The following is a 21634-nucleotide window of genomic DNA, read 5'->3' on the forward strand; positions in this document are numbered from 1 at the left end:
GAGTTAGTATTGATTTACACTGGTGTAAACAAAAGGAGAATACAAGCCATTGAAGTTAGTAACCTAACATTGCACTTTCATATATTTCTTTTAAAAAGCTGTAAGAATTGGACTCAGTGTCCAAGTACACTCAGGTCCATTCTAAAACAGAGAAACGACCATTGGACAGTTGCTCTTCATGCATTCAAGGAGCAATTTAAAAAAAAATTATGCCTAATTGACTTAAGTGCCTAAGCCTCATTGAAAGTCGATGGGACTCCAATGCTTTAGAATTTCTTAACCATAGTCGTTATCTGAGATGCCAGCTAGTGCTTTCAGAATCATCCGTTAGTAAGGATTTGTAACAAGAGCCCAGTAGGCCCATGGAGGATTACTATCCATCTCTGCCTCAGATCCTGTGTGCCTGCTTGCTCCAGAAAAAAGTCAATATAATGGTGATATTATATATCTTAAAAGGTGTCAGCACCTTGGACAGTGTGGGATTGTGAATAATAAACAGTAGGTACAGATAAAATACACTAAATACAAAAAGGAAACTGCGGGTTCTGCGCCCTCTCACCTTGATGTTCCCATGGAGGGTGGGTGGGTACATACACTAAGCTTTTTTACTCCCAATTCCCACTGTTATACCAGTTCAGTGCCAGGGTTAGTGTTCAAAAGGACACAGATGGCCACTGTGCTGTTAAGAGCAGGTTTACACAGCATGGTGCTGAAACCACAAGTTGTTCCCAGTGCCTTGTGTGCACTAGTGCTGCCCTCTTGCTACCACCACTGGAGCTAAAGTGGTGGTAGCAATGGTAGAAGAGTTAACCTGGTGCAGACAAGACTTTTGTCATTTCTTCCCTCTCTTGCCATAGAACCTTTATTCCTGTTGCTCCCTACACTTGGAATCCCACCACTCCCTTCTTGTGTACCAAGCATCCTTGCTCTCCTCCATAAAATCCCTCTTTAAAACCCACCTCTATCCCCAAGCTCTTGATCACTGACTTCCACTCCTCTGGTCCTACCTTAATCTCTGTTTAAAACATCACGATATATAAGATTTGTTTGTTTTAAGCCTTGTTCTTCTTTCCTTTATTCCCTTCTATTGTCTGTTACCTCCACGTTTAATATTTGTCTAATTTAAGCCCTGACTCTGCCAGGGGAACCATAGGAATAGACGACTGCAGCCACACAAGGCTCCATTGAAATCAATGGGGCAGTGTCAATGGTGGGGGAGTCCATGCATGTGATTCTTCTGGAAGGGGCAGACCTTTGACTGTGAATGTTTTGAGGGCAGGAACTATGTCTTTTTAAGTTGTGTAACATAGTACAAAGTTATGGAACTCTATGTATGTTTAACATATAGAGAAATAAAACACTCATGTCCACAATATTTTGAATGACTCAGAAGAGCCACAGATTGCACTGGTATTGTTTTTAACATTCAAGCCTGCATTTTAGATTTCCTGGCATCATTTTGAGAATTCCTCTTTGTGGTTTGACGTAGGCCTGATCCTCTTGGATCTTACTAGTATAAGAATTAATCTCTTGGTATCCAGCTTTGAAGCTTTCTTCTTCTGCACATGCAGCAATCTTCAAGATGCAGATTATATGTGAGATGAGGCTGGGGAAGGCTCTGCTCTCTTCACTTAATGACTTTAGAAAAGTTCCGAGAGCTTTGTGAGCCTCTGACTGAGTGAGTGATATTTCATACATCTCATCCTTGTTTTTTACTTCTGGCTTCTTGAAGCAGTCAAAATTGGAAGAACAATTTCATGAGAATAGGCAGGATCAGAAATGGAGATCACATTTGAAGTTCTTGGTGAATTATGCCAATTTGACTAATCTGTGGTTTTAAAAAAAACCCTGAAACAGAGTAAGCAGTACTTTTTAATAATGCACTGATGATCATTACAGAAGAGCCAGAGCAGACGCTAATTTCATTTTGTTTTTCCCTAGAAAATGAAAATTAGACAATCATAAAATGCTTACAGATACTTAAATCCAATAATTATAATCTAAATATAAATAAATTTATTACATTTCAAATCCACAAGAGGGCAGAAGTACAGGTAAACTGATGTCTGTGAAATAGACAAAATATACCAGGAAAAAGAAGATACACAAACACCATTACAGCATATGATCTATTTAATAGTTTGACATCATTTAAAGCACAACTGACCATGTATTGTGGAAAATTTATTTTGTTTTGTTGCCATGTGTTGAAAATATGAAGTCCGTTATCAAACAGTCCAGTTTTTCATTTGTTCTGAAATCTGTGAAGCTGAATCCTCCAATTCCACAGGCAATGGTCACAATTTTAGTCTCATATTTGTGCATTGATTTCAGCTGGAAAGTCACCACCAGCCATAGCTGTGACTGCAAAAATGCAGAGAAGTATGGTCATCATCTTGCTTTCCTCTTGGGAACATAAGAACAGCCATACTGGGTCAGACCAACAGTCCATGTAGCCCAGGATCCTATCTTCCGACAGTGGCCAATGCCAGGTGTTTCAGAGGAAATGAATAGAACAGTTAATCATCAAGTGATCCATCCCATCAGCCATTCCCAGCATCTGGCAAACAGAAATCCCTGCCTATCCTGGCTTATAGCCATTGATGGATCTATCCTCCATAAATTATCTAGTTCTTTTTTTAAACCCCATTATTGTCTTTGCCTTCACAACATCCTTGGGCAAGGAGTTCCACAGGTTGACTGCGCTGTGTGAAGAAATACTTCCTTTTAAATGTGCTGCCTATTAATTTCATTTAGTGACCTCATGATGATGGGAATGATACAATCACTTTGTAGAACAGCATCTCCAACTCAAAACTGGAACCGGAGAAGTTCATTTCTCACCTGTGTTATCCTACACTGGTTGCTGGTAGGATTTAAATAGATTGGGTAAAGTTTTCAGAAGTACTTAACACTTAAATTGTTAATGGTATTGAAGCATTACTGTGCTAAGCATTGCAAGGCCAACCTGATTTAGGAGCCTCAGTCCTATTGACCATCAGTGGGAGTTAGGTGCCTAAGAGCTTTTTAAAAATCCTACTAAGGGCCTATCTGCATCCTGAGGTGACTAAATACTGTTAAAATCTGTCCACAAATCCTTTTGATTTCAACAGGAATTAGAGGCCAAATTTTTGAAAGTGCTCAAGTGCTTAAATCGACAGATATGTGCCTAAGTCCACCATGTAGTTGCCACTGACATTTTCAAAGCTACAGCTCAAATGCCACTAATCTATCCTAAGTTTTGCTAGTCAGTATTTACAAAAGCAGCCCATGCCCTGCTGCCACAGCTAAGGACCCGCTTGGAGCCCTAGCTCAAGCCGAAGCCCTGGAGGCTCCATAGTGGGCTTTTTAAACTAGGCTGGGAACACCTCTCTCTCTAGTGGAGCCCATCTTCTAGGCAAGCTGTGAGTACATCTAAGACTTGACACCTGTCAGAGCCCGGGGCAGCAGGACAGGATGCAAGTGGCGAAGGAGGACAGCACAGACCTGCACAAAAGACTGCAAGGGACAGAGGGCAACAAGTGAGCATGAGAGGTCTTAAGGCTAAGCTGGGGAAGGGGAGAGAAAGTTTTAGCTGCTAGAGCATGGGTGATTTAAGTGGCTGACCTGGCTTAGGTGCCTAAATCCAGGAGAGGATTCGCAGTGAGGATCCCCCGTGGCGCAAGATGCCTCTCTCTGACACTCAGCCCCTCTCCTTGGCATTTCACTCCTCTCTAGCTTGGGCAGCTCCCCACTCAGCTGGCTGCTTCTGAAAAACCCTTTCTTGGGTGCTTAACTCTCTTCGTGCACTCTATAGGGCGCCTGGATGACACACAGTCTGCCACAGCCACAAATTCCAAAATCTGGCCTTGAATGCCTAAGTCACTTTAGGATGTCAGTACTATGAGAATTTTACCCATACACTAGAGGGTTCTGTCAATTCTACCTATCCCACACAATTGGAGTGTTGTTTCAATGTTCACGTTATTCAATGCATCTTTATTGGAAAGGATCCTTCAATTGCATCCCACTCAACTAAAACAAATATAAAATGACACTAATCACAAAAAAAAAAGCAGTGTTTCCACCTTCCGAAGCATAGAGGCAGATTTCATTTTGTCTGTCTTATGTTATGCTCAACTTTTTAAACATAATTTTGAATTTGAGAAAAAGTTTTTTGCTGCATATGTCTATTTCTCTCTCTGTGTGTATTAAACGTTTCTTTTTTCTTTTTTTTTCTTTTTTTTTGAGGTCAGTGGAGTTAAATCAGTGTGAGATGAGAATATGGTTTTCATGATTCTCAGATTATGCTCTCAGTATGTCTACAAACATGCTGCCAAAATCTAGAACAGCTGTGGATTCACCTATGACAAGTCTGAAATTCAATAAAGACCCATGGACTCATCTGTGATCCATTTTATTTGGATTGCAGAAAATGTACTTTTTGTTGTTGTTGTTCTTTATGTCTGGCTCTTCTCAAAGAGATGTCATGAGGTGGAGAAAGAACAGTTAAAACCAGCTGCTTTAACTAGCAAGGATCTGCTTTTTAGAAAAAGGCTAGCACAGCAGCCATTTGGAGCACACAGCAACTATGTGGCTCTAAAGTCCTTTGGAGTAAATGCCTCTAAAGGTTGTTTTTCTCTATCTGAAGTGATCATTTGAAGCAAAAATCCAAATATTTATCCTCCATTGATGGAGAGATGAACCACGGCTAGATGAACCACATCCTTGTGTATATGACAGTAGCCCATATCCTGACCAGACCCAGCTGAGGCTCTAATTTAGGAAACTACAGAATCAGCAAGAAGAAACTTGTAATTAGGAACAAAATTTAATGCTGGCCTTGGCTTTTATGCTCATGAAAGAGACAAGCAGGAACTCTGAAAGTCAGTCTGTTAAGAAACAAGTCCATTTTCTGTTCTCTAGTACATCTTTCCTCCTTAGGCTGGATTGTAGAGCCTTTATTATAGTAGGCATTTACTCACAAGCATAAACCCAATGAGTAAGAGCTCACCAGAATGAATAAGGACTTCACAATCTGGTCCTTAACAGTTAAAGCACATGGGAAAACTCTGGCTTCCAATGGCAAATTGGTCATCTTTATCAGCTATTTTCTTACCAGCTGCATTTATATTTGGTACTGAATTTTAATTTGGTTTAGTTAGCAAAGGTTTGAACATGAGAAATGCCATATTAAGCTAAGTGTTTTACAAATCACAGGCAAATCCTAAGCGTTAAAGGTCAGTAACTCATTTAGGATTGGGAGGTAGATATTCTCCTCCTCTTAGATAAATATCCTGGTAAGCACTCAACCTAGGCTGCATGCTAGCACATGGTTCAAGGAGGCCCTCTTACTTTGCTATGACTGCTACCCACATTACAAAGAGCTGTGCAGGGGGAGGAAACAGCTGCTACAAAGCCACTACTCCCCAGTCCATGCATGTGGGTGGGGAGTGGGCAGATGCTTTGATCTGCCCCTCCTCTCCACCTGCTGGCCGGTACAACTGAGCTGGCACAGATGAGGAAGTAAACTACACCAGGCAGAGGGCTTGTGTAGCTTACTTCCTCTCTGGAGCAAGAGGAGAGCAGGAGCAACCTGGACTCTGAGTCAAAGAGTGACAATTGTATCCCTGCTCTGCTCCAGGACAGTGCAGCTACACGCTTCCCCTTACTCAGGGCAGATTGTAAGATTCCTTTCAGAGAAAACATCAGTCATTTGGTTTTGTTGAAGTTAGTATTTCATTCATCGTTTTAAAATCTATTGTGCCTCAGTAGCCGTACCTGTGAGTCATTGTATATAAGAATGCTCACCTAGCAGTTTAGTTGATTCTTACAGACTGCTTGCTATATCTTTCACAGAAAATTCTTTGCTTGTCCTTTGGGAAAAACAAAGTATAGCATAAGTTTAATTGCTAATACAGCCTCCATCCTGCACTTGCTGGGATTTGGACTCAGTGATCAGATATTTCCCATCTCAGATTCTATTATCCTATGATATTTACAATTCAACTGTAGGTGAGGGGACACAAAAAGTACAGTGTTATCTATAACTTCAAAACTCTTATCTTCTTCATTAGCATGGCATCCATTCTGAACTCATATATAATTCCAACTTACTTATTCTTTGCCTCTTATGAAGGTAGTTCCTAATAACATCTAGGCTCTACTGCTTTCGCATTCAATTGGTCTGCTGTGAAAATGAACGTCACCCATGGATGTAGTCAAAGACATTTCTGTGTTTTACCATAATATAAATGCCACAGCTTGAAAACTTAGTTCTTGCCCTGTACATGTCATATGAAATACAGATAAATGGACTTTCCAGCCTGGAAAAATCAACTAAGAAGATGAATTTATGGGGTGAAAGAATTTTGGATTCCTTTGGCTCACAAACTGATATGACAGGCTCTTAATCTGGCAGATGTAATATGGTAAAGAATGTTAAGCTAAGCAGAAGTGACACTAATAGAATAGAAGTGACCACACTGCACACCAAAGGGTTAACCTTGACAAAACACCAGTGAAGGCCCATAATCCAGCAGCCACAGTACCTGTTGTAGTACTTCCTCCCAGTTTTGTTTAAACAGCTGTTAAACTGGAAATGAGTTTGTGGATTTAAGGGCTTATAGTCTTTGCCGTCATAAAAGAATAATAAAACTCCTTCTATTAATGGTCCCCTTTTTGTTAGATGCCCCATTTGAAGAGGAACACAAATTAAAACAAACTCCCTGCAATAAAACAGTGTTTGGCAAACAATATCAGTGCTTCCTCCACCATTCAACATATCAAAAGAGGAACGTTATTATTTATAGTATAATAGTTCCTGGGGCCCCATTGTGCTAGGCACATGTAGAGCGTGGCTGTCCCTCCCTGTCAGTTTCAGAGGGAGGCCACACCCACTCACTACCCTGCTCCGGCGGGTACTGGCCTACACCATGACAAGGAAACAGTCTTTGGGCCCAGGCAATAGTGCAGAGGCCCCGGCAGGGCAGCAAACAGTTCAGGCACTCCCGGGGTGGTTAGGGAAGGGGAGAGGGGAGATGCAGGTCCATCTGACTCCACTGCATCCCAGCTCAGGTCCCTAGCCATGGCAGAGGGGTGTGCCATGGACTCAGCAAGGTCCTAACTGTAACACGCTGACTCACGTTCCGGTCCCACGGTCCCTGGACCGGGTTTTCCCTCCCCTGGGCTACTTCCCCATTTCCCTCGGGTACCTGGTGGGCCACGGCCTCGTCAGGGTAGTTACCCAGGGATAGGTTGCAGAGCCCCTTGATATCGTCGGGGGGGGGGGGGGGTGGTAGGTCGGGCAGCTCGTCAGGCCTGTCAGGGCCCTCACCCCATCGTCGGCCTCTGGCAACTCCAAGTCCATCCCCCACATCATCATCCACATCTGGCAACTCCTCCAGATCCTGGCCTGTCTGGATCACCGGGTCTCTGGAGTGCTCAGCTCCGGGGTTACCTCTGGGCCTCAGGTCGCCAGCCACTCACTTGCTGGCACCTGCTCCCAGGCCCTGATTCGCTCACCCGAGTACTAGGCTGCAGGCAGTTCTGGAGGGCAGGGAGAGACATCCTTCCCCTCTGGGAGTTTTGCCCATACTTAGCTCCTGGGCCTTCCTTCTATACTTCCTGTCCTGCCCCCTCGCTTCTGGGCAGGCGGACAGGCAGTCTCTGGCTCCGCCCCACCAGGCTCACCTGTTCCTCCCTGTCAGTTTCAGAAGGAGGCCATACCTACTCACTACAACATAGTACAGAAACATAGCAAGATACGGTCCCTGCTCCAAAGAGCTTACATTCTGAAAAGGACAATGCAACAAAACATTTATGAATTAAATCATATTTTTCAGAGAAAGTATGTTTAATGAGAAATAAAATAGAAGAGAAACTTTTTTGGTAGCATGTATGGGGAATTAATTCTAATGCAAACAAATGTCATCATTTATTAAATAAAAGTCCATAGATAAACAGTTATTTTAATTTCCAGTGAGTAACAACTACAACCCCAATAAAGGGCATTTCCTGGGGATTAGTGGCTACTTTAAATTAATAGCCCTCAACTGCATTTTCAACAATCAAGTCCATTATTCTAGTTAGAAATTTCCAGGAAATGCTCTGATTATTATTACTATTAACAACAATTATTTGTATTACAATTACACCTGGAGGCAACAACCAAGATCAGGATCCCAATGTGCCAGAAAAAGGCTGCGCGAGGAAAGAGGAACACATAGGTCAAGTGACTTACCCAACATCACACACATGTCACTGGCAGAGCCAGAAATAGAATTCAGGGCTCCTGACGCTCAATCAAATGCCTCATACAAGAATCCATGCTGGAAACCTCAAGTTTGGTTAATTACTAATATCTAACAACGTGTTTGTGGGATTTTGCTTTTGTTCAAAGGCAATTATCTTGATTCTCCTTTGATGGCTCTAATACATTAAATTGTGCGGAAGTCATACTGATTCAGTAGAAGTCCTTTTTATTTATTGGTGTTACTCTGTTGCCTTAAAGAGGCATCACTTCCAATTTACTCTGGTGAGAGATCAAAATTAAAGCCTGGTCTAAACTTAAAACAATTGAAATTTTGGTACTGAGGGGTGTGAAAAATCCACATCCCTGAGCACCAAAACTATGCCGACCTAAACTTCCACTTCCTGTTGAGGCTGCTAAGTCAATGGAACAATGCTTCCTTTGCCCTAGTTACCATCATGTAGAATTACTACAGCAATGAAAAAAACCCCTTCTGCTGCTGTAATGTGCATCTGCACTATGGCTATACAGTCAGGACTCCCACATGGGGTGGAAAATTTACCGGGACCTCCGGAGGCCCCTGTTCCAGCTGCAATCCCCATTACCGTGAGGAAAAAATTGAGGCTAAACTGTAGCTCATGTCTGAGGATATTTATAGAAACTTATTTCCCTGTATCTATGTATCTAGTGTCCAGATCTTGTTAGATTTGCTGGAGCCGATCAGAAGCAGCGTTAGAGCAGTCTCAAGCAACATTCTGAACAGTGAGTTCAGACTAGAGACTGTCTGCTTGTGCAGTTACTTGTAGTTTGAGACTGAGAGACAGAGAGAATTGTGCTCCTCTCTATGGAATGGTCTATCATATCAAGATGAAGAACTACCAGTCCCAGAGTTCCTTGTGCATAGGCAGGAGGGAGGGACAAAGCAAAGCACCATAAGACAGTGGGAGCCAGTGCTGCTGCTGCTTCTGGTAGGATTTGCAGGCCCAAAATATATGTGAGTAAGTGTTTAATTCACTCACAGTCACACACACACACCCCATACTGCCATGTCTGGTGGTGACTATAAATACAAATCAGGCAGACAGAAACGTAAGGAGGTAAAAGAAAGGGAGCTAAAGGCCACCAATCTATCCTCCAGTTTTTCAAATCAGACAAGGCCTTTCTGCAGTCAGGCAATATACTAACCAGGGAAGCAGATGCACAAAATCAAGATGAAAATGATTTCAATATAGAGACTGTCTGTGTCACATGAAGCTCAATCACAAGTAGAAGCACTGAAAAAGTACTTCAGCTCCTTTTTTTGGCTTTTGCTGACTAGCTTCTGGTACAAAGTTCTTTCAAGTATTGAGGACAGAAACAAGATTTTACAAACCAGAAGAATCTCTCTTGAATCAGAGGTAGCTCTCATTGCTGATATTATTGAAGAAATAAAACAACTTAGAGATCAGTGGCCCAAAATTCTACAGGAAGCATGTCTTGTAGCAGAAGGCATGGGAATTTTGGTACAATTGCCAAAGAAGAGAGGAATGAAACAGAAAAGATTTCATGATGAGACATCTGAATCTGAGGAATCATGTTCTACCATCTCTGAAAATGAACCAGAGTCTTTATTCAGAAGGAATGTTGTCGATGCAACTTTGGACAATGTCATCTGCGAATTAGAACACAGATTCAAAGCAACCAATAACATTTGTTTGACATTCCGTTCAGTACTAAAATATGTGACAATAGAGCCTAGGGAACTGGAAAGAAGCTTCTAAATGTCTACTTCACAAGTATCCTACAGACCTTTCTGAGAATTTTCTTTGTGAAATGTTGCACCTGAAAAAAATCTTCAAGTCTCTTTTTGGAAAAGAATATGAACTACCCCCACATATTAAATGAGATTTACAAAAAACAACTGCAACTAATTTTCAGTGAAATGTGCATAGCCCTATGGATTTTTTGCACACTGCCAGCGATTGTGGCAGAAACTGAAAGAAGTTTCAGCAAGCTAGCACACATAAAAAACTGTAGACATTCTACAATGGGGCAAGAACGGTTAAGCCACCTAGCTATCTTGTCTATTGTGTGAACTTGCAAGAGAAATTGACTTTGGGGGGGCTAATTCATGATTTTGCAATGAAAAAGGCCAGAAAAATAAAGCTTTAAAGTTAATTGGCCTCATTATAAAATGTTTGCAGTCACATTGGTCCATTAGAATAAAAAAAAATCAAGCCATTGACAGGATGTAATGACCAAAAAGTTACAAAATAGTCAGCAAACTTGTTGGCCTCTCCAGCTGGGTGTTATGTTAAACAAAAATAGCAAAGGCGGGGAGGGGGCATTTTTCAGAAACGTAGAATATGTAACAATAATTTCAGAATTCAAACTTTTTTCATGGCTCATGAGATTGTATGTAGGGGATGAGGGATTGTGGTATGTATGTGGGAGGGGACCTATGTTACAAGTTTGTACTGGGTCTGAAAAAATTATGCTTGGGCTCTGCCTACAGTGTATAGCTGTGCACTGCAGCTTCTGTAGCCTAGATGTGGCCCAAAGTTCCAATTCAACACTGTATCCACATTCAGCGAAACACTTAACCTTGTTTGTCTTCCATTGACTTCAATGAATAGACTTAAATGCATGCTTTTGCTTAATTGGCGTTTACACCTCTTCAGGAAAAGGAGTCTTGCTTAATAAATTGCTGCAATTACAATGCTGTTTATCTGACTATTGCTCCTCTGAATGCTTGCAGGACTAGAGCCATGCTTTAACACTGTTTTCAGAAATCTAGATGGCAGTGCTACTATCACTTACTTTTCATTTCATTTAAACAATAATGAGTAAAATCAGGGTATTTCCTGAGGATTAACAACCTATTGGAAGGAGTTTATGTCTCAAGCCATCACTCGGGGCCATAGCCCCAGTGAGACATTTATCCTTCAGAATGGCCTGGGCTGAGGTTTTTGTTTTCCTACCTACCTCAGTCAGAATCCATGGAGAGAAACAGCATTTGGTCTCTCTATTTGTGCTGTTCTGGGTTATAGTTTCACCCTGGTTTCTTTCGTCACTGGAGGGTGATAACAGAGTGCATGTCACACAAGGCCTCTGATCTAATGTAATGTAACTGGAGACGTAGCTAAGGTTAAATAGTGATTTAGTAGCCTGAAAAATGAATGTCATTTGAGCAGAACCAATAGAACAGAGTGAAAGTGCGAGTCAGTGAATGCTTTGTGCACTACGTTCCTTGCTGAGACGCGGTGTATCAATTTTGTTCCGTATTCATGTGATATTAAAAGATCAGTCCCAGCTTACCAAGATGATAAAGGCCTGACTGAGAAATAATAGTTTTAAACTATATATCTGTAACAGTGTTAGGAAAGTATCTATTTGAACAATTAGGTATAATTAATAACAGTACTCAAGCTTTAAAATTTGAATTGGCATCTCTTTTAATTCAAGAGGGACTATTGATTAGTGGCAGCCTTATGGCTTATATGATCCCATGTGCCCCTCTTCTAAAGGTACAACTGTCCAAACTGCCAGCCAAAACACCACGTCTGATTCTTTGTTGGTGGTGGCCCTTTCTGACTCTGGCACCAATAGACCAAAGGAGTAGTTGAATTATCCATTGCTGCCCCTTTTAGAAACTTTTTCTTTTGTTCAAACTTGCATTTATTCCATTATTTATGTCACTGGAATCTAAAGAGTGTCAGAAATAGGTCATGTGGGACAAAAAGGTGAGGGAGAAGACAGATGGGGAATATTGTGTGTGTGGGGGGGGAGGGGGGATATTGAGGAGCTAGGGGCAGCTTGATGTGGCAAGCTTAATGTCACATAAGGCACCTCGAAATCTAGGGTCAATTCACCAGTTGGTAACATATTTTTGAGAGTGTGGTGTTAAAACTTTTTTTCTGCAAAAGTTCATAAAAGATCAATTCAGTTCAAAATGGGCTTGAGAAGTCTCATTGGCTCAGTTGCAAATCGAACTACCATTGACCTGAAAGGCAGTGCTGACCTGTTCTGAAGCCTCCACCTGGCACACAACAATTTACAATCCTTTTCATCTCTACTGGTACACCTCCCATCTCCATCTATCAGAGACGGCCAGCCAAAGGGGATTGTGCATGCTGTAATCCCCAGGTACTCTGGAGAGGGCTGAGAAGCATTATGTCTCCTGGAGAGGCAATGTTTCCTGGAGTTCCCTTTGGGGGGATGTGTGTGACTGTACTGCTCATAATGTAGGATAGCACCAGACTTCTGTTAATTTTATGATCCAGGCCGGAGTAGACAAAAAATATAGCCTTTCAATGGGTAGCATAAGACTAGCATTTTTTTTTTTCTGTCCTCTATATGACTCACTTGGAAAAGCTTATATTCCCCCCCACCCAAACATTTTTGCTATTGTTTCTTACATTGTATCTCCTGTAGTTTACAGTCCACTGAATGGGGAGCATTCTGAGAATAGCCAGTAGAATGCATACCTCAATGTGAGGATTTCTTAAGAATAGCACACCCTATTTCTTAACAAATACAATGTTCATGTACCTGAATCTAAAATACTCTGCCGCCACCATGTTTCACCTGATTACGTGGCATAGCAATGACTATACTCCAGCACACAGGAGTTGCTCTTGACAGAATAATGTTCGTGAGCAAGAGAGAACCACCAAATACCAGTAGCATGATGCAATAAAGTAAGTCATTAATTATAAAATCTTTTAAACTAGAACTTCCAGGTATGGCTTACACACAACTGCCAGCTGAAGGTCCATTTATGAATGATATCTCAAGGTAAAGCAGACCCAATAGAACACTGACTCTCAAGTTACACTTACACAGAAGCCACAGCTTGTAAAACAATATTTGAATCCCACTCTGGCTTACTGAACTTCAGCAATAAAGGGATGCAAACACAGTAACTGTCTTTGTGTAAGATGCCATGTTTGATGCATGTCATGTAGCAGACAGCAGCAATAAATGGTGAACTTTCCCTCTTTAATACAGCACATTAACAGAAGCAGCAAATATAAATCCTTGGCTAAAGTTCCTTCTACTCTTTGTCTTCTCAGAAGAACCTATTCAGTTGATCAGAATGTTTTGCCTTGTTTAGAATAACTTTCACTACTTTTCTAGGATGTTTTTTAAAATAGAGCTTGAGACACCTATTCCCATGCTCAAATCAAAACATTGATAACTAAAGATGAATGTAACATTTCTTTCAGGCCTCAAGACTATATAATCACAAATTATAGCATCAATTCTGCAAATTCTGTACATGCTTAATTTTTTGCACCATGAATAGTCCTAGTAATTGAAGTTAAGCAGAATATAGTGACCTACATTCATATCAACAAAGAATTACATTATTAAAGTTGCAATTTTAAAACATGAGTCAGAATATTATGTTCCCGTAACAATATAAATTAATTCACTCATATAGGACATGTATTTTGCATATTAAGCTATTACCGCATATCCAAATATACCTGTATAGTATGCTGGTTACATGTGACGTTACTTACCCTACCTTTTTCCTTTCCTTACTTGTGTGTAGAAATTCATGACATAAATTGAACACATTTAATGCATTTAAAACTTATTCTTTACAGAACAAAAATATGTCATTTGTGTATATATTAGTATTTTAAGCTCATGATGACAACTTTGGAGCATTCACTTCATTGGAAGGATTAGGATAAGGGAGAAGTGAGTTCATAGCTTTGCTGTTGGTAATGTTAGATGGAAAGAGTTTTCTGCAAGATGGGTTTCTCAGCAAGAATTCATCAGTTTACACTGGGATGAACTTTGCAATGGGAAACATAAAGAGAGAAAACAGAAAGCTAAGATGTGAAGACAGTTGCACAATACTGGAAAAATTGCAGACATTATATTTGTGGTATACAGAATTTTTTCTCACGTATGATTGTCTCCCGTTAAAGGCATGTTTTGTTTTGGAAGAATTGGCTGGGTCTAACCCAAGAAACATGAAGCATGTCAACAAATTATTTTTTTTGTTTTTCTACACTGGACTATCAAAAAGCCAAAAAAACAAAAACAAAAAACGGGGGGTGAGGCAATGTAAAATGGCATGTTTCACTTTCCCATTATTCAAAATTGGTTGAAGGGAATTTTCTCTACCTTAAAAATATCATAACTGGTATCAGGCACTCAATGGAAAGTTTTATTCTGAAAGAACAGTTTTTTAGAAAGTCATAGTCAACTGGAAATCGGGTTTATAATGGTTCTTTATACAATATATAAAGTCAGTATACACTTCAGTATTGTGAATACTATAATATAGGTCATATTACCTCCCACCCCAGTGAAATACAATTGTATCTTGGATAGAACATAGCAACTCTTATAATGGAACTATCTGCAGCTTTAAAGACAGGTATTGGTTCTGTTTTGACTCAGGGTCTGATCTGTAAACATTTTTGCCTATATGAGTAAATACATTGATTCATAGACTCCTAGACCAGAAGGGATCTTCATGATGAACTAGTTTGATCTCCTATATAACATAGGACATGGAACTTTCCCCAAAACTAATTTCTTTTGAACCCATTTACAATTACATTTTGAGATGTATCATTTTAATCCATTTAATGTTTGCCACATTAACTTTGTATCATTCTAGTTTGTTTAATCAAAATATTGTACAATACCAAGTGAAATGCCTTGCAAAAGTCTGTTACATCAATACTATAATTTTTAATTTAAAAAAATTGTAATCTCATTAAAAAAAGTAACAGCTTAGTTTGATAAGATCTATTTTCCATAAACACATGTTGAGTGGCATTAATTATATTACAGTCCTTTAATTCTTCATTAATCAAGTCCCATGTTAACCACTCCATTATCTTGCCTGGGATAATGACAAACTGACAGGCCTAAAATAATCTGAATCACTGCATTTACCCTTTTTATATATTGGACAACATGGGCTTTCTTCAACTCTTTTGGAACTTCTTGAAAGTCAACTTTACTGGTCCAGTGAGTTCCTCTGCTAGCTCTTTGAAAACTCTTGGATGCAAGTTATCCAGACCTGCTGATTTAAAAATGTCTAACTTTAATAGCTGCTGTTTAACATCATCTTGAACTACAGCTGGAACTGAAAGAGTGTCATCATCATCCTATGATATAACTATCCTCTGTTGTTTCCCAAACACAGAACAGAAATATTTATTACATATTTCTGCCTTTTTTGCATCATTGATAATTCTTCCATTTCCATCTAGTAATGGACCAATACCATTGCTAGAATTCTTTTTGTTCTTTATGTATATTAACTCCTGAAGTTCCAGATGGGCATGATTACAAGATTCATCTCTCAGAGGTAGGTTACAGCCTTCAGCATCACTTCCTGCAGCTCCTGCTTATGTTTTCCCTGGAAGTCTCTCCTCCAAATAATGAATATGACCATCCCTGCTAATGAGACGCACAGTTGCAACTATAATTTAAAGTACATACAGTATAATTGAACTTTGGCTGCAATTTATCCAGTAGTGTTTTGAAAATATTCAAATAAAATAAATAAAAATTAGTGATTTTTTTTTCTATGCATGCATTATCTGTGAGCAGATAGTGATTTTTCTCAAATGTGATTATTATTCAAAATTGTTCACCAAAATCAATTTAGAAAAAATTCTTGGTAGAACAGGTGACTAAGTGTTCTATGAATTTTGAAAAGGAACACCTTTTCATTTGAAAATTTAAAGAAAATTAAATATTTTCTTTAAAAAATTATTTCTTTTTTTTTCTTTTTTGGTTTTCAGTTTCCTCCTTCGTCTCCTTTCTTCCTCCTTATATTTTGTCACTAAAAATAGGAAAACAAAATAGGAGGAGAAACATAGGGGAAAAGAAGATAAACTGAACCCCACCCAAATTACAATTTTTTTCATTTTATTTTTGTCAATAAGAGGAAATTAAAAAAAAAATGCACAGACAGTATGTTTCTTATTGGCTGAATGTAACTGTTGGTATCAGGTTTCTGGTAATAATAACAGCACCATGTTAATTTAAAATGATCTGTTTGTGCAAATAGTCTTGCCAATAAACTCTTTCACAAGAACTTTCCCCAAAAGAGGAGTAAACATAAATTCAACTTAGTCTTTTGTAGTATTTGCCTCATATATGTAATATATAAATTAAAACAGAGAAAACTGGTAAGTCTTCAGGGTTTCACAGGAGTCTCAGACACCAAAATATGCATGAAGAAGTCTACATAGAAGTCTCACAAAGGTACTTGGGATTAATACAGTTTTTAAATCTAAACTGTTCACAGCTTTTGCTCTTGGCTTTTCTCACGCAATGGCAACCAGAAGAAACTATGTCTTTCTTGCTGATTATGTTAAAGCACTTGAAAGTGCAGTTTCTGCACCATACATTGTGGCATCTCAAGATCAATTTAAATTTAATCAATTTCAGCTAATAATTAAAGGCACCATATACAGTGTGAAGGAACTATGTTCCAATAAATTGTGGTGTTAATATCTGAATAAAATTTGTTTGGATGTGATCATTGGTCAGTCAGGATGAAAGTGAATTTAACAAGGTATCCAACTTCTTTTACTATGCTTCAGATATCTTGAAATTTTGGACATAGATCAGTGTAACACCACCACTATCTACCAAGGCTGCAAATACTTTTCTGAAGTTATGCTTTTCACTGTCTTGCTAGGTTGTATAGATTTATAAAAGACAGAAAGATTATTTTATCTTTATTCTTTTATCTTCAAACTGTGTTTTACTTCAGAATTTTTTTTTTTTTAAATCTCTAGTAAATAAACACAAAGCAAAATAGAAAAAAAATTATGTGAACACATTATTTTTCCTGACTCTGGTCAATAATCAGGTGAGAAGTCTGGAGTTTGTACATGTACAAATGGAACACTCGACACACTTTTCTTGCATAAGTCACGGTTAGCTGTCAGTTTCTCCATGGACGTTTTCCATATGCACTTTGAGGTAGTCATTTCTTGTAAACTTCTTGTGGCAAAGCTGGCATTCAGCCATTGGACGATTGGGATTGTGAGTCAGCTTGTGTCGGATCAACATTTTCTTCAGGCTGAAGGATAAATCACAAACCTAAAGTGGGAAAACAAGACAAAAATCAATAAATATTCAAAAAACCTGAAAGTGCGTAAGATGTTACATATTTCAAATCAATGGAATGATACATGAGCTCCTAGCATTATGTATTTGCAAAACAGAAAACATGAACTGAGACTTTGGAAGACTAACTCCTAACTCCCTTTAAGTTATTTTTCTCTCTTTCTTGTGTCTTTCAATTTTCTTAGGTTAACTGTTGGCAACCTAAAACTGTTGGCATTTTAAAAAAAACAACCCACTTCTGGAAACGTGAGTGACTTTTTTCAGATGCATAGTTGCACTGAAGTCAATGACTCCCTAGTTCTTCAGAAGAATTGCATTGAAGCTGATAGTGCTGCTCATGTGAGTGAAGTTACTCACATGTGTGCATATTCGCAAAATTAGGCCCTTAATTTATACATATTTTCCATTAGCTCTTAATATACAACAAACCCAACCTAATAACTGAACAAAAACATTAGTTGACAAATTTAGCTTCTTCCTACACATTGCCTGCTAGATTGCAATTTCTTTCAAATTATTTTTTTGCTTTCACTCAATGAATTTTAAACTCCTTGTATTTTGTGCAATGTAGTCAATTGTCATTTGAAATAAAGAATAGTGTTGTTAGTCATGATTGGTCATATTAGTCACATGGTACTATTTCTGTTTCCTTCCCTCAACCCTGTATGGCTTCTACAGAGTGGCTCTGCACCCATTCCATGGCCTGGAAGAAGCACCGAGGATTTCTTCTTCCTGCCTCCCTGCGTATCTGCCATTCTTCCAGCCCAGATATTGGGCTGGGCACTGAGAGCTGGATTTGAACCTAAAAATATACCAGTAGAGAATAAACCACTGAGTAGCATTTTAAATGGGGGGAGGGGCTTCTCCTCTGACTTAGTAAAACCAAATTTGATCAGTTCCATACGTTTATCTAAATAGGTTATTCTGACCTGGAATGTAATTGTTTTATGCCCATTTAGGCAAAGTCATAGGATGGTCATAGAGAAAAGGGCAATAGACAAAGGCAATATTTTTATGCAAAATAACTTATTTTTCCAAATAACAAGAACAATACATATGCTCTTGCACTGGAGCAGTGTTAAATATATGAGATGATGTAACAGTGCTGACCTTTGAATAGAAAATGTGGTGCTCAAGCTGGATTTTTTTTTTTTTAATTATTCTTTTACCCCCAGGCAAGAGGAGAACCTTATGACCCTCTTTGAGAATAAAAGTTACTTATAGAGTCCATAGCTCTGGTCTTATGCTGTTGCAGTGGCTTTTCCTGATCTCTTGCTCATTCCTACACTCCCATACAACCCAGGAAGTAACCTTGTAGCTCTTAAGGTTTGAGTAACGTTTGTCCAGCTGTGTCACCATCTTCCCCTCAGACACCTGCACATACGCAAATCTAAAATTGTCAAATGGATATTTTTGTAATAATTGCAACAACCATGTAACCCACATTGTATATGCACACACATATATTATATACCTACATATTTGCATACACACACAACATGCAATAACCAGTCTGAGTGTCTGCATGAATAGAATGCAGGATGTCAAGTTCATCTTTGAATAAGTAATTTCTAGTGAATCTCCATTGTACAGTGATAACATTTTAATAAGGGCAGATTATCTGCCATAAGAGAAGGATAAACTGCTTATAGACACAGATTATCCAATGTTAATTCCTCTTGAAATTCAATAACTGCAACACTGCAAAACTCCATAAAAAATGAAAAAAGAGTATGCATTACCAAGATCAAACCTTAGAATGAGGCCACAAAACGTAGGCATTTTAAGAATAAGATTAACCCGTCAGAAATACTGCTTTAAACTGCAAATGTAATTCACTTAAAATGAAATGCATCGTTTCCAGATTATTACTTTTACATATTTTAAAAACCACACCATGACAACAGAGCTTTCATGACAACAGAGCTTTCAGCTGAAAAGCAGTTCTGGAGTGGAAAAGAACCAGGGAATGCTGAAGGAGAAGGTTTCTAAACTCCGCTGATAAAGCTGACAGTTTAATTGCCTAATCCAGCAAAGCACTCAAGCATGTGCTTAAGTAAAAACATCTAGCTCTTATATAGAACTTTTTATCAATAGATCTCAAAATGCTTTACAAAGTAGGGCCATTTATTTATTGCAGCTGGAGAAACTGAGGCACATAGGGACAACGTTACTTGCAGCTCAGTGGAAGAGCTAGGAAGTCAATCCATGTCTCCTGAGTACCAGACCACTGCTCTTTTCTACTACGCAGCACTGCCCTTTGTAATGCTGAATCAAGGCCTAAAACTCCAGACTATTTCCTCTATATTTTTACATTAAAAAGCTTATGGTCGTATTAAGGACGTTATTTCATTTTCAGTGGCTATACAATGACTGGATCTAGCATTATGTGTTACAGACTTTGCTGCAAGCTCCTAAACAGTACTAGTTATTACCTTTTTGGAAAGGAACAGAGACCAGACAGTATAACAATCACTATTTGAATATATGATCCTTCTTGTGATGCTTTCTGTTTAACTGTAAATTTTCCTAAACTTTGTTTTTTATTTCAATTTTGTAATTAACCTGTTACATTTTATTGATTTACAAAGATTCCTGCTATATACTCACTTGAACCTTTATTCAATCTCTTTAGAATGATCAACATTTTGATTTAGTGTGAAGGATGCTGACATCTGACACACGAAGGTATGTTTAGGGTCAACTGAAAGCACAGCATGAAGAGATTGTACCATATTGGAAATAAACCAGGATAGGCAATGCATGCCCTTCTTGCTCCTGGGAAAGCATCTGTTGCCTATAAAAGCAACTACAGTTCATTCGTCTTTTTGATAAAAACATGCATATCTTCAGAGGACAGATATCATTTAAAACAAACAGTCTCAATTCCAGTTTAGTCCACTTTTTTCTGTAGATGATATGCTAAGATTTTCACTTTAGTAAGTGGAAAGCTGATTTCCACTAACATTACTATTACTAACATAACTGTGTGGGATTCAACTTTGAACTCTTACCCCGCTGAATATGAAGTAACTAAAGCAAAAACCTTGACAATATTTTAGATTACAAATAAAAACTAACCAGATTTCAAAATAAATACAACATACTAATCAAAAGCAGTGCATGGATTACTTTGACTCAGTAAACCCCAATATCATAATGGTCATTACATTTCCTCCAAGGAAAAACAAAAGGAGAAGCTGCTGTTTTTGTTTCTGGTTCCAGAAGGCAAATAATATTTACACTCCAGGAGCATTTTCAAAGGTAAAGGCGCAATAGTTATTTCTGTTAGGGGCAAGTGAAGCCTTTTCTTGAGGCCCACAAAATGCATTACTTCAACAGATGAAATCAGATCTTGTTTAACCCTTTGGCACTAGAGGCATTTCCTGATGCTAAATGCTAAAGTCATTAGTATTAACAATGGCAAAGCTTGACACCTAGAATAAAGGGGTTATTTAAAAGGTGCTGACTACTCATTATGACTGCTCTTGATACCGGGTAAGACTAAGACCTTTTTTCTCAATATGATCACATATTTGCTTGAATTTGTAAATATCACTGTCACTAAAAGAAACTAAATGTGTCACGTCTTAAAAGAATTCTTTACTGATCTGATCACTGGAATTATTGTAGCTCCATTGGACTACCCTCATAAGTAAGGATTGGCGAGAATGAGTCCTATATGACACCTCAGTCCTTGTCACTGCACCCATGCATGCACAAGATCACAGTATAAAAAAAACTCAATGAGCATGTTCCTCTAACCTGGATACTTTAATGCCTCTACAGCATACAGCAAAAATAGAAAGAGTCCGGACAATAGCAAGAAGTATGATTAGTGATATGGAGAGTCTTCATGAGGACAGACTGAAAAAAATGAGATTGTTTACTCTCAGATAAAGCAGAATAAGAAGGGACATGAGAGAGGTACACAAAATAATGAATGATATAGAGTAAAACCATGCACTCCTATTAACCCTCTCCTATAACAAAAGAATAAGGGGACATTAATTAAAAATGAATGGCAAGAAATTTAAAACTGATAAAAGGATTTTTTTAAAAACCCAATGCATAATTAACCCATGGAACACATTGACTCAAGATGTCTTAGTAGGATTTTTTTTTAACAACTAATGAGAATATCTACAATTACCTTAGGTAGGACTAAAAAAATTAGAAGTAATATAAATGTGCATGCTTCAGTGCATAAATCAACCAGTAACTAACTAGAGACAGGAAGAAGCTTCTCATATCGGTAAATTATTCACTTTTGGGTTTTTTGCACTTTCCCTTAAAGACTCT

At 38.7% G+C, this 21634-nt stretch overlaps 1 protein-coding gene across 4 annotated transcripts in view; it reads right to left on the reverse strand.

Moving 5' to 3' along the window:
• Positions 1-17119: 17119 nt before the first annotated feature.
• Positions 17120-21634, reverse strand: part of PRDM5 (PR/SET domain 5) — a 146244-nt gene continuing 141729 nt past the window's right edge. For all 4 annotated transcript variants that reach the window (XM_067549263.1, XM_067549255.1, XM_067549248.1 and 1 more), the window contains one exon: positions 17120-17305. In XM_067549263.1, coding sequence (XP_067405364.1) covers positions 17141-17305 — 165 coding nt within the window. In that variant the 3' untranslated portion in view covers positions 17120-17140. The remainder of the gene's footprint in view (positions 17306-21634) is intronic.

The sequence above is a fragment of the Emydura macquarii genome, unplaced genomic scaffold, assembly GCF_026122565.2.
Source record: "Emydura macquarii macquarii isolate MOO-44397 ecotype Brisbane River unplaced genomic scaffold, CSIRO-AGI_Emac_v2 contig_267, whole genome shotgun sequence".
Taxonomy (NCBI): domain Eukaryota; kingdom Metazoa; phylum Chordata; order Testudines; family Chelidae; genus Emydura; species Emydura macquarii.